This window comes from Emydura macquarii, unplaced genomic scaffold (genome assembly GCF_026122565.2).
Source record: "Emydura macquarii macquarii isolate MOO-44397 ecotype Brisbane River unplaced genomic scaffold, CSIRO-AGI_Emac_v2 contig_2768, whole genome shotgun sequence".
Taxonomy (NCBI): domain Eukaryota; kingdom Metazoa; phylum Chordata; order Testudines; family Chelidae; genus Emydura; species Emydura macquarii.
In genome coordinates this window covers 30444160-30458610 of record NW_027132905.1, presented here as the reverse complement: position 1 = coordinate 30458610, position 14451 = coordinate 30444160, and the positions used below count along the sequence as shown (strand labels likewise).

General features: G+C 45.7%; 1 protein-coding gene across 21 annotated transcripts in view; it reads right to left on the bottom strand.

Annotated features, from left to right (window-relative positions):
- Nucleotides 1-14451, bottom strand: part of ANKHD1 (ankyrin repeat and KH domain containing 1) — a 209125-nt gene that overhangs the window by 108812 nt on the left and 85862 nt on the right. For all 21 annotated transcript variants that reach the window (XM_067566869.1, XM_067566873.1, XM_067566852.1 and 18 more), the window contains 2 exons: nucleotides 8549-8782; nucleotides 1163-1257 (listed from right to left, as the gene is read on the bottom strand). In XM_067566869.1, the coding sequence (XP_067422970.1) occupies nucleotides 1163-1257; nucleotides 8549-8782 (329 nt within the window). The remainder of the gene's footprint in view (nucleotides 1-1162; nucleotides 1258-8548; nucleotides 8783-14451) is intronic.

Sequence of the window (14451 nt, the reverse complement as noted above, 5' to 3'; positions counted from 1 at the left end):
AGTGACTCACCAAGGGGGGTGGGCGGCTCACACCTGGAGCAGCAGCAGGACCTGGCTGGCTCCATTCCTGGAGGAGCCCCTGGCAGCTTGGAGTTAACCAGGGCTCCTCACCCTACCCTTCTCCCAGGCCCAGTGCCTTTCACTCCCACAGGCTTTGGAGCATTTAAAATACATGGGGCTGTAGCTGGCTGGGTGTCCAAGCCAGGAGAACATGCAGCGGAGTCCCGGGTGGTCAGAAAAGGGAGGATAGGAGAGCAGCAGGCTGCTGCTGGGGCTGGACTGTGCTCCTGTCCCTGGCCACTGGGGATTCCTCCACTGCTTCCCTGACCCAGACACCCAGATTGCTGCAGCCCCACTTTGCCACCCCCCGGCACTTTGAAAGCCAACGCTCTAGAGAAACCAACTATAACTGGTACAGCAGTGATACAAAAATTATGCTTCTGCTCTTATTAAGATGCACCTCCCTCAAGAACAGCCTCTCAGCAAGAGAAGAGGACTCCAGAGTTGCTGTGCTTGTGCTCAATGTTACAAAAATTTTTGCTGAATGCATTGTGACCAAAACGGGGCAAACACTAAAATGAAAAGCACAAAACCTTTTAGGCTTCAATTCAGAAAGCTACTTATGCATGTTTAAAATTACACACATGCACATGTACCTTGCTGAACTGGATTGTAGGGCAGATTTTGCTTCATGTTCACAAGGCAGCATACAGGTTAGAAAATTCCTAGCATCTAGAAGCCAACTTGCAGTTAATCTTGGGTTTCCCGACTGAGACAACTGCCATGAGACTACAAATGAGAACTAGCCTCCTTCCTCAGTCTCTTTATAAATGTCAAATGGCAGGAGAAACAGCCATTCTATTTGGTTAAATTCTTACTCGGGCACTAGAAGATAGCTGCACCCAAAGCACAGGGAAAATTCCATATAACAAAAGAACTGTTTTTTCCCCCCCACACAGAATAAATCAGAACCAGGCTGCCTTTTGAAATACCACTTTAGAAAGATCATCTTAGTATGACAACCCTAAAAATTTATATAAATTTCTGGATCAGTGGATTAAAAAAAATCTCATTAACCAAAAAAGGCTCGCTTTATTCTACCAACCCCTTTTACTCCTTTCTCTCACCCCCAAACAAAATTGACTGACTAAATGCCATTTACCATGCAGGCCTCCATTAGGGCTGTGTGCATCTCATCTGTTTTATGTTCTTGATCAGCTCCAGCTTCAAGCAGAAAACGAACCATATCTAAATGGCCTTCAAACACAAAACAAAACAATTTGTTACAAACATTAAGAAAGGGTTTAGTCAAAATATCATAATTTAGGTTTTCGTAGTTTGCTTTTACAAGCTTAATACAATTATAATTTGTAAGTACACTGCTATTTTGGCAGAATGCAAGATGGACACAACATTAGAACAGTGGTAGATTTTAACTGGAAGATTTTATCTTCTGGCTATGTAAAGTTGATAGTTTTACTCAACATGGATTACTTAAAAGAAAAAACTATTAAAACCCTGCCTTGAGACTTCAAACCATAAACAAATAGTATTTGTGCTTTACTTGCCCAAATAGGTTAAGTACATGGACTGGCAAAAAAAAATGCTGAAAGGAGAAATCAACCTAGAAGGTAAAAACGTTTACCTTTGCAAGGTAACACTTATGAGGAGAACAGCATGAAGTTATGAACTCAGCTTTAAGTTTTTACATAAATAACTTTCACAGGAGTATTTTTACGCATTGTCTAAAAAAGATCAAATTGCTGCAGTGTAAACGCTTCAATCTAAAAAACCTGGAGAGTTGCCACAACTGTTTTTAAAACTTTTGTCCAACCTCACTCAAATTAGTTTTATTTCACTTTCATCTATGGAACTTTTACATTTTTCTTCAATGCAAATACCAGTCCATGTAGGAACTTGCATGGTGTTCATTCGATTATCTGGATGCCTCGTTTACTGATGGATTTTATCCTTTCTGCATCACTGCAAGGTAAGGAATATTTGCCCTATATTACAGAAGGGGAGCTAAAGGCACAGGGTAGATTAAGTGACTTCCCAAGAAGATCACATAGGAAGTCTGTAGCTGAACTGGGAATGAATACCCAGGGCTTCTGAATCCCAGGTGAGAATCCTATCTATTACATCATCCTTTCCTACATGAGTTTCACTTACGTTGTAAGAAGTGCCAAGGATGATATCAAAAAAGGATAGTAAGTCTACTCCAGTGCTAAAAGTTATTTAGCATACAGCATTTCATACTGTTGCAGTCTACCATTTAAAAAGAAACTGGTATCTGAATTTAAGTTCTTATTGCATCTATCCACAACCATTAATATTGGTTTTGTTCATTACCCCAGATACAAATATGTAGGGGGATATAATTAAGACACCACAACAGCACCTCCACAGTTAAGAAAATAAGAGTTTCCACTGAAAGAAATACCAGCACCCACTCCTCTGACTTTCAGAAGAAAAGCAGCTAAAATTTCTGCCTGAAGTTTCTACTGATTTTTTTTAGGCAAGAGAAAAATGTGTTGGAATATATGCCCTATTATCCTCATACAAAGTTATGGAGTTCGTAACTTTGAAAAGTGACAGTTTTACCTTTGATACATTTAATTTTGTAATAGCTTCTCAGAAATAGATGTTTAAAACTATGTTTCAATGGTGCACAAAATGCTCTTAAATTTCGGTTTGGGAGGAAATTATTGGAGTTTAATACACACCTCAATATTCAGGAGTTGCTGAAGGTCTCTGCTAATATAAACTCAAGGTTTCACAGTCATTAATTAAGTTAAAGTGTCTGTAGAACTTGCAAAATGAATAAAAGAAATAGTTGGGATAGGAAATTAAGCCTAAGATTTTTTTTAAAAAGTCAGTTCAACTTATTTAGGTGCCTGAACTTCTGAAGTGCTGTACTCATCTCACTTAAGGCAACAAGAGTTGCTAGATGTTGGGCAGAGCGAAAAATAAGGCTGCTTATACAGAGGCCTAAATATGGACTTAATCTCAATTTAGACACAGTTTCTGAAAGCTTTGGCCTGAGAGTTACCACCACCATAACGTTAGCTCATGTAGCCCCTTCTCCCAAAAAGATTTTAACTTTTAATAGTCTCTACTTTTATTTTTCCCTTGACAGAAAATTTGTATGAGCCAATGAATTAAAAAAAGATTTTAAGTGGACTTGGATTTCAGAAAAAGTAAAAAACTACAGTAATGGTGGCTCTTGGATCCCATTTGTAGTGTGCATGTGCCTCATATGCACAAGACTCCAATCTTTTGGCCAGCAACATCCATTGAGGCTGTGCCTGTGCCCTGCATGTGCATGTGCACGTGCCCCTCTCTCCATCCAAGGGCATAGAGGGAAGAATGATCCCGACCAACTCTCAGTTCCTTCACTAATTCAGAATCCCAGCAGAACTGGAGTCCCAATGGGCTGTAATAGAGGGTGCACCGTGAGAGTCACATGTACAAAACATTTAGACGATCCACAGTGACTACTACATAAATAACCATTCTCTGAGCCTTTGTCCATGTCCTTGTGATGACTCACTAGCAATTCTATGAGCAGGTCCTACAGAATCCAATCTATGTTTATCTAAATTAGAATTAAAGAATGGTGTTCCCAAATTTGGGATCTGATCTAGAGGCTACTAGAGATACTTGTAAAAGTATAATCTCCATGATCTAGGGATATTTGTAAAAGTATAAACGCCATGTAGCTGCTCTGCAGATTTCAGTAAAGAATATCATTAAGCAACCTGAAGAGATTGCTTGAGCTCCAATTGAGTGTGCCGATTCCTGAAAAGAGGGATAGACTTGCTAACTAGTAGGATAATTTAATGCACTGAGCAACTAACCTATGCATCTGAGGCCTGTCTACATTTACGGCGAAATTCGGCAGCAGTTGATGGAAGATATGCAAGCTACATGCAACCTACTCTACATAGCTTGCGTATCTCCCATCAACTTCCTATGTTCTAATTAGCACGGCGTCCCCACTACACTGCACCAACGGGAAATGCCCTCCTATCAACGCAGCATTAATCTTTTTGCGTGGGTGGATTTATTGAGTCGACTTCTGGCTCAACTGATCAGATCTCCACTGCTGCCCAATTGATCCTGAAGAATCAATCCAGCAGCGTAGACAGTGCTACCATGAGTTAAGACATACCCTTCTTCTCCTTGTGACCCAAGAACCTATTCGTGCCAAGTGGCAGAGGGTACAGAGGAGCACACAGTTTTACAAAGATTCCCTGGGTCAAGCATATGAATATTAAATTTAACAAAACATGGCTTTGGTAGAGACCTCAAACACCAGTAGTCCACTGGTTAGCATTACCATTTTGAAATCCATGTACAGATAACATTTAAGGATTCAAGTATCTTTAATAAAAATTATGTTCTTAATGTGTGAGAGTTAAGGCAGGTCACCAAACGATGATAAACATGCTACTGTCAGGTAGGAGGAAAGATCTCTCTGGCTAGCCATATGTCTACTGTCCACTTCCCAATGGAGACCTATTAGCATTATTGAGGCTGAAGCTAATGGAGACTCAGAAATCACATGATAGCAAAACTGCAGGAAAACAAAAGCTGCTGGAGGTATCCTGTTTACAAGTAAAGATAATTGATTTTGGGGGCATAACCAGGAGTACTGAGGTACACCTGGATCCATCACCGAGGAGAATCTGCCAGTACATTCTGTCTTATGAAAGGAGGGCCACAGCCAACTCTGCTGGAAAATGATGCAAAGACTTGGGTGAGCTAAACTTCATTAGACAGGAAACTCTCATGTTAATCAAGTCTATGCTCTAGAATGTATGTTATGACTTTATTTTACATGGAACCTTTCCCACACTTTCACTTGCTACTTCTCAATTCTCTATATTTTGTTAAGTAAGCTTTTACTTGTTTTCACTATAAACATATCTAAGTGCTGTGTCTTAATGTGGTGATCCAAGATCTAACTGGTAAACTGGGGATACTGTTCCTTTGGGAACAGTGAATATGGTATTCTGAGTGTGTCCAGTGAACCAAGGGCTGGATACTTCAGGGAGATATCTCACCTCAAGTCTTGGGGAATGAAATAGGTGGAGGACTCTGGACAAGCTACTGGATACTTCCTGGAGGATTTCCCTTCAAAAGCCTGTTACCCAAGTAGGGATAAAAAAGTAGTCCTTATCTTAGATGGGTTGCTATTATTGCCAGACATTTTGTCAATGCTCTTAGGGCTACAGACAGGCCCTGTATTGCTATAGATCATATCCCACTGTGATCTGAAGATATTTTCTTAAGACCGGATGAATAGCTACATGAAAATAAGCATCATGAAAGCCAAGAGCCATTAACCAAGCCTGAGCTTCTACAGACAGAATGATGGAGGCTAGCATTGCCATTCTGAATTTGAGTCAGTATATGAATTTCTTTAATCAACTCAGGTGCAGAATAGGAACTTCCCTCTCTTCTGGAAATAAGGAAATAGCAAGAACAGAATAGCTGAAGTAAGGAATCCACCCTCTTTCTTCAGTTCACAAAAAGGGCCACAGAAGAGAGATCAGCTGGGGTCAAGGATTGAAAGTAATCTCAAACAACCATTGATTTGAAGTAATCCCAGACTATGCCTGAGAAAAATAGGAAAGGTGGCAAGCAAAAATGGGGACAAGAACAAGGAAGCTCTGGTGGGACGGGAACATGGCTCATGACTTTGAAGTCAGACCTATCAATTGAATGATGATGCTGGGTAGGTAGGTAGCAGAAGAGGAGGGGGCTGTCTGGTGGGTAAAGTGAGACTTAGTCAGTAGGCCTCTATTTCTAATAAGGGGAAATTCTCTGTCTTAACTGGCCCTGGTACCTTAATGATATCCAGTGACATCAGCACTGCTCTAGAATTCTCTAGGGCATGTACTGATTCATCTGTACAGGAGCTGAAAAGATTTGATCCTTCAAAGGGAAGATCTCCAATAGTAGTTTGGACTTCTTTTGGAATCCCTCTTCACAATGGTGACTGTGACCACAGGTATTCAAGGCTGCTGGAAGAGAGATCCTAGTCATCAGATAGTTCTCAGATACTTCAGATCTCAACTCAGACAACTATGGGAGCTTGTCAATAAAGGGTGATACCCTTTATCCCAGTTCAGATAATCATACTACGCAAATAAAGTCTGACAGTCAGCTATATAAAGTTGAAGTGATGCTGAAGAACAGGGTTTTCTGCCAAGGAGATTGAGCCTTTTGAGATCTTTATCCTTCAATTAGGCAGTCCCAACTGTTTATATGTTTCCTGGATACTACTACAGATACTACACTACTATGGAACTTGAAGCTAGATGAGTAGAAAAATGTGTCTTTTGCAGACCTTTATACTTCTTTTCATCTTGTTTTGATGAAGGGTGACTGGAGTCTGTCTTAAATCCTTTGCAGGGTCAAGGACTTTTCATTACTGGTATTGCCAATCTGCCCAGGACGACGGAATGGAGAATACTTGACAATTTACATCCTTTCCCCTTGCACTACAATACTTGAGTATTTTCTGTTCTCCCTAACAACTCCAGAAAGGACTTGTAGTCTTCAAGGAGTGTTATAGAATAAGAGTGCAGCTTTGTCTGGTGAGTTTAGGCTCAGAAGTCGAAGGTAGGGTTGGAGGTTTCCAATAGACATTGTGGCAAGTCACATTCTTCCATTTCCTCAATGTACTCCTCTCCTTTCTATTGTTCTTGATCTCTACAAGGGTTTACACTTCCCTAACTGGGCTAGTAGGTGCTCTGACCGGTGAATGGAATCTGGTGTGCTCATGAGATATGAGAAGAATAACTCCATAACTGTCTTGATGGAGAAGACCATGGAGCGCAGTAGGCCCAAGGTGGTAAGCGAAAGGGATAGGTTGAGTCTTAAGGTGATGTCTGCCAGAGTAATACTGAATACTTCAGAGAAGTTTGTCGGTGATCTGCAGGGAGAAAAATCTCAAGGTGGGCCCTAAACTGAATCCCTGGTGTCAGAGGGTGGGATATATATTTATTTCAGGACTACCATGAATCTGTACATTTTATCAACTCCCTAAAGCATATAAATCCAATTACAGCAACTGTTTACAAGGTCTTCAAGCTCTGTGACCATCACCAGAGAACCCATACAATCCTTACATGGCTGGATCTGACCTCATAAGGGACTCAGAATGCAAGCGGTGTCATACTAATTATCATTGTCCAAAAATTTACGTCTGCTGACCCATTTCATACAATTTAGGTTCTGAAAGCCACAGAGCTCTTTTTCATTCAAGGAATTTACATACTCTACTCACATAGTGGGTAGAGCTTGTAAAGCCATTAAAGGAATAGCAGAAAAATAAAATGATTAAATTCAGTATTCATCCTCCACATCGTCCAGTAAGTAAAAAGAAACTCCACAGCAAATGTTTTCTGAGTCTCCTAGAGTTTGAAATTAATAGCTCAGTTGCAACCTATTTCATTTTTAATATACACATGTATGAAAAATAAGATTTTACTTGACTGTTTATTAAAGTTAAGTGAAATACTTCTCAAAGAAAGAGTATTATAAACTGTAGAACACTTAAGAATTTAGTTTTTAAAAACTTGAAGAAAACTTTCCTAAAAACAAAGCTTTATAGAATTATGGTTGGAAACTTCACTGCAGTTTAAGAAGGCTAAATGCCTACAAGTCAGGAAATTGAGTTGAAGTTCTACAGCCAGTCTTAATTTTGAACATGTAACCTCATCTACTGTCTACCAGTAAAGTCACAAGTCTCCTGAATCCCAACTATTTTCCCCTATGCTTAGATTTTCAACATGAGCCACAAGACACTCCCATATTCTCCACCTACTGACATGCAAATCAACACATTACTAGGAGAACCTAATCACCTCCCAAATCCATATTCCTGCTATGGTCCAGAGATGATATCTTACCTCTATCCTTAACATAGTAAGAAAAAGCAACACCCCTCCATAACTTGCCATATAATCCAATCTAAGACATCCACCTATTATACCACCTCATTAAATGGTTTTAAGACCCTTCTGTCACAGATAAGCACCATTATTCTTCTCCCTCTACCACATGTTGGCTGCAAATGTTGAAGTATCAAATTCACAACAAACAGGGGTGTTAGTACTTTCTCTACAAAGGAGATACTGAGACAGCATATGTATAGAACACCATCATTTGCAACAAGATTCAGAGTTTAGAAAGATGCAGTCTTTGTCGCAACAATGATGGTCATGACAAACATATATGTTGTCTCAATGTCATTGGATGGAGGGTAGGTGGGATATGTAGGATAGGAGAAGGTTAAGTTGCAAATAATTTGAGATTTCCCAACTCTCACATTTAGTTTACTTTAAATTCCAGTATTCTAATTAGGCTCTTGAAGGTATTTTTCTAATATTAACCTGGATTGTCAGGAAATTTTAGATTCCGAGCACAAAATCTGACAACGATCCACCAAAAAACAAAAAAAAACAAAAAAAACCACACACAAAAAGGTGAGTCACCTAAAGTTTCTTCACAAACAAACATGTAAATACCTTACCTTTATAGCATGCTAGTGTAAGTGCACTTTCTTTGAACTCATTGGAGTGAGTGTTGATTCCTGCGCCATATTCCAGAAGTACTCTTGCAACCTCAACATGACCTGCACTGGCTGCTTCCATTAAGGGGGTATGTCCATTTTCATTATGATCTTCTATATTAGCACCTGCTTTCAATAGTACTTTCACTATATCAACGAATCCCCCAGCGCAGGCATAAGTGAGTGCTGTGTTGCCTAAGAGGAGATAAAAAGTACGTAAGTAAGTAACCTCCTCTTCCCTCACCTTAACCCAACTGTAAATAAATGAAACCAAAACCTATTTTAAACAAGGAATTTTCATCTACTTAAGTATTTGTACCATAATCTAGCAGATTTCTGCATTTCTCATCTATGATTTCAGGTGAGGTAGAAAATTCAGGAACAGATTAACAATTAGACATTACACTAAAAAACAAGGTTACTTACCAGTAACCGTTGTTCTTCGAGATGTGTTGCTCATGTGCACGGTTCCTGGACCTTTTTTGCCCTTAGCAGACCCTGTAGGGCCGGCTCTGGTGCCCCCTGGAGTGCCGCGCCCATGCCGCAGCATGAGTCACTGCCGACCCTACGCCCCCTCAGTCTCTTCTTTCCGCCCATGATGGTCAGATGGAACTAGCACTTGCTCTCTGCAAGTGCCATTCCTCTTCTTTTATCTCTTTGTTAATCAAAGTACTTAGTTTAAGTAATTAAGTGTTGTAGCTTAGGCAGCAGGGCTCCAGCAGGCTCGCACCCCCCGCCAGCTCCGCAGCTCTAAGCAGGACTGGAGCTCCCGGCAGCAGCTGGGCTCCCGCCGGCTCCTCAGCCCCAGGCTTGCGTGGCGGTAATGGCGGCCCACCTCAGGCGAAAGGATGTGCAAATCTTTCCCTTCCTTCCTGGACAATTGGTTGATGGGGGTAGGTCCAGGTTCCCAGTGCAGGTCAGCGCGACTTACGCTGCTCTACGTGCAGCAGGCTGGGTCTGCTCATAAACGAACAGACGTCCACTGACCCCAGTGAAACGCATAGAGTTCCTTGGGGCCATCCTGGACGCTCCCCAGGCCAGAACCTTCCTGTGTCAGCCATATTTTCAGGTGCTAGTCTCTATCATCTCCCAGCTGCACCGATACTCCACGACAACAACCAGGCACTGCCTACTGCTGTTAGGCCACATGCCGGCCTGCACATACATAGTGAGGCTAGCTCGCCTGAGGCACAGACCGCTTCAGGCATGGTTGGCTTCGGTATATGTGCCGAGCAAACACCCACTGAACTGGGTGGTCCAGTTCCCCACCCGCCCTCGCCTCCTTGGACTGGTGAAGATTCCCCAGGGCAGTAGGGAAGGATGTTCCCTTCGTGGAACTGATCCTGTCGGTCACCTTAAGTTCCGACGGCTCGTATGTGGGATGGCAGCCCACCTGGGTGCCAGCCTGAGCACTCGGGGACTCTGGTTGGTGGAGGAAAAGTGCTTGCAGGTCACCATGGGGGAACTGAGAGCCATTCGCCTAGCGTGCAGGCTGTTCCTCTGATCCCTGACAGGCAGAGTGGTGCAGGCACTGCCGGACAACAATGCAGCCATTTCACATGAAGAGGCAGGGAGGGGCGTCTTCCCGACCTCTCTGCGAGGAAACTACCCATCCGTGGGGCTTTGCCATGAGGCACGACTCCGCTGGACTGCATCAAACCTCATGGGGGTGAAGAGCGACGAGGCGGATCGCCTCAACAGGTCGTTTCTACCCCACCACGACTGGTCGCTGCACTCAGGGATAGTGACTGCAATCCTCCAGAAGTGGGGTGTCCCCCAACCAGATCTGTTCGTGTCGGTGGGGAATGCGCAGTGCCAAGGCTCGGCTTGCGCCGGGGTCATGAGACTGGGTTGCTTTCAGATACGTTCCTCAGTAATGGGACGGGGACCCTCAGGTATGCGTTCCCACCCACTCCACTCCTGCCAAAGGTCTTACTGAACATAAACAGGGGCAGGGCGGATGTCATATTCACTGCTCAGGCCTGACTGAGCCAGCGCTGGCTCAACATGCTGCTGGACCTTTCATTCGCCCCGCCCATGGGGCTCCCGAGGCGGCATGACCATCTCTCCCAGGACCACAGTGGCCTGCTGCACCTGGTCTTGAATTCCCTGCAGCTCACGGCCTGGAGGCTCTGTGGCTGACGGATGTAGGGGGGCCTGCTCGGTGCAGGTCCCACAACTCCTGCTGGGCAGCAGGGACCCTTCTACACAGGTCGCGTATCAAGCTAAGTGGTCATGGTTTACCTCTTGGGCGGAGTCCCAGGGCATTCCGCCAGCCTCTTGCCTCCGCAGGTGACCCTGAAGTACTCCAGGGTCTGGTGCTGGCCTAGTTGACAGTCCACTTGACAGCTATTTTGGCCTTCCATTACCCGCTAGTGGGGAGACCCCCGTTCTCCCATCCCACATTGGTCAGGGTGCTCAAGGGGGCGGAGAGGCGGTATCCCCAGGTCCGCAACCCGGTGCCTCCCGGCAATATCAGCCTGGTCCTCTCGAGACTCATAGGGCTCTCCCCCTTGGAACCAATGGCTTCACGCCCTCTGCCGCGCTTCGTGGACGGTAGCCTTCCGGGCGGCCATTACCTCAGCTTGGGTGGTCTCCAAACTTAAGGCCTTGACCTCGGAGCCCCCTTATACACTATTCTATACAGATAAACTGCAGTGGAGGCCACACCCGGCCTCCTAGCCTGGGTTGCTTTCCAAACCTCATTGTAACCATGATTGAGCTCTCCCTGTGTTTCCCAAACAGCGCGGTCTGGGTTTGGAGATGGCATTCGCTAGACGTGAGACGAGCCCTGGCCTGTTACGTCGAAGACACGGCCGTTCCAGAAATTGGCGCAGCTCCTCACCACGGGCGGGGGACTAGATGAAAGGATCACCGGTCTCCACCCAGCACATCTCCGAGTGGATCACATCCTGCAACAAGTGCTGCTAGGAGCAGGCGAATGTGCCACTGCCATCGCAGCACATTCACTCAGAGCTAAGGCCTCATCTGCGGCTTTTCTGGAGAGAGTGCCCCTGCAGGACATCTGCAAAGCAGCCGCCTGGTTGTCGGTCCACACCTTCACATCCCACTACACCATCGTTCAGTAGGTGAGAGAGGACATAGGATTCGGCAGAGCTGTGCTGAGGGCAGCTCACCGGTAACTCCTACCCACCTCTGAGGTGTGGCTATTTAATCACCTATATTGGAATGGACATGAGCAATCACTCGAAGATAGAAAACAAGGTTACTTACCAGTAACTGTTGTTCTTCGAGATGTGTTGCTCATATCCATTCCACACTCACCCCCCGTCCCCACTGTCGGAGTTGGCAGAAAGAAGGGACTGAGGGGGCATAGGTTCGGCAGTGCCTCATGTGCTGCAGCATGGGCGCGGCACTCCAGGGGGCACCAGAGCCGGCCCTAGGAGGTCTGCTAAGGGGAAAAAAAGTTCCGGGAACTGTGCACTGTGGGCATGCACACACCTATATTGGAATGGATATGAGCAATCACTCAAAGATAGAACATTGCCCTAGTTCTAGGCCTCCTTTTATCAGCTTAAATCTTTTATTGGCCTATATTATCTTCTCTAGGAGCCCTAGATTCACTCAACAACCATTCTATCTTTCATCTCATTCAAATGCCATCATTCCTGTTTTATTTGGCTTCTGTCTTCTGTAAACTATATCCCAGTAATCTCTCGCAGCCAATACAGTCAAGTTCTGACTCCAACCTTCCTCAGCATTTCTACCACACTTGCATACCATTTATGTAAATTATTTACCTTTCATTCTTTATTTTCTTCTGCTTTTGCCCCTCACCCACCATTTTCTTCCTGTATAATTTGTTAATAAAAAAGTTGCCTATATTTCTGGATGACCTTAGTATCCCTGTATCACTTGGTTTAAAAAACTGACCATATTTTGTCTGTTAGCCGTATGTCTGTTACTGCCCAGCTGAAGTTTATCTTATTTTTAATACCTACTCCTCCACCTTCCCTAATCTTTCAAAATTCCACTTTTTAAAAATATCTTCAGATGTATGGTTAAGCACTGGTTTACTTGCACAAACTCACTATTTCTACCATTGACTGATAGTATCCTTGGAAAAACAGGGTTACTTACCAGTAACTGTTGTTCTTCGAGATGTGTTGCTCATATCCATTCCAATATAGGTGAGTGTGCACCCTGTGCACAGGTCCCCGGAACTTTTTTGCCCCTAGCAAGCCCCATAGGGTCGGCTCAGGCACCCCCTGGAGTACCGCGCTCATGCCGTGGTACATATGGCACTGCCGACCCTGCGGGCCTCCAGTCCCTTCTTTCTGCCGACTCCAACAATGGGGACGGAGGGCAGGTGTGAAATGGATATGAGCAACACATCTCAAAGAACAACAGTTACTGGTAAGTAACCCTGTTTTCTCTCTTCGAGTGATTGCTCATATCCATTCCAATATATGTGATTAAATAGCCATAACTAGGAGGTGGGTAGGAGTCAGTGTTCAGCTGCTCTCGCCAGTACTGCTCTGCCGAATCCTGTGTCCTCTCTCGCCTGCTGCACGATGGCGTAGTGGGACGTGAAGGTGTGGACCAACGATCAGGTCGCTGCCCTGCAGATGTCCTGCAGGGGCACTCCTCCCAGGAAAGCCGCAGATGAGGCCTGGGCTCTAGTTGAGTGCGCCGTCACAGCTCCCGGAAGTGGCACCTTCGCCTGCTTGTAGCAGGTCCTAATGCAGGCGGTGATCCAGGTGAAGATGCGCTGGGTGGAGACAGGTGAGCCTTTCATCCGGTCTGCCACTGCCACGAACAGCTGAGTTGACTTCCGGAATCGCCTGGTCCGCTCTATGTAGAAGGCCAACGCTTCCTCGGGGATCGAGAGCGGTGCCGACCCTCTGGAGGGTGACGCGGGGTCCTTTGGTGCTGGGTGCTCCTGCGGTGCAGAGTCTGGCACCGGGCTCAAGGTTGAGGATCGGGAGCGGTGCCGATGTTCCTTGGCACTGGAGGAAATGCAGTGGCGGGGGGCGAGTGTCCCCAGAGCTGCGAGATCGGGAACGCGACTGATGCCTGGCACGCTGGGTACCAGGCTCTGGTAGTCTGTGGTCTGGGGATCTGGACCGGCGCCGAGAGGACTGGGTTCCCGGGGGCACCGGGATCCACACTGGACTGCACGCTGGGCAGTGTATATCATCCGCAGGTGCCGGGATCCGCATCGGGCTCCGTGTCGTGGATCTGGAGCGGGATCGGGAGCGGTGACAAGTGCTCCTGGGGTCTTGGGGCACCGGGATCCGCACCAGACTGCATACTGGGGATCGGGATCGAGATCGGTGCCATGCTCCTCTGTCGGTTTCTGAGGAGTGGGAATGGTGCCGGGAGTGCCAAGTGGTCGGTGCCAGGCTGCCCCAGGGATCGGGACCGGCGCCAGATGTCCCCTTTCTCAGCCGCCAGGATCCATGCCTTGCAGATCCTACATTTGTCCCTCCAATGCTGTTCCCCAAGGCAACGGTCATGAGGGTCGCTGGTAGGAAAAGCCTTGCCGGAGGCAGCGCAGGCTTTAACACACGTCGAGCCCGGCATAGCTCAACATAAAGCCCGGAAGGGCAAGCTTATCTCCAACTATCTACTAAATACTGTACTTAAACAACAAACTAACAACTAACACTAGAAGAACTACAGGGATTGCTACTTGCTTCGAAAGCAAGGGGCAGACGTTCCAGCTACCGTCAACGGGCAGAAAGAAGGAACTGGGGGCCCGCGGGGTCGGCAGCACCCTACGTACCACGGCATGAGCGCGGTACTCCAGGGGACGCCTGAGCCAACCCTACAGGGCTTGCTAGGGGCAAAAAAGTTCCAGGGACCAGTGCACGGGGCACGTACTCACCTATATTGGAATG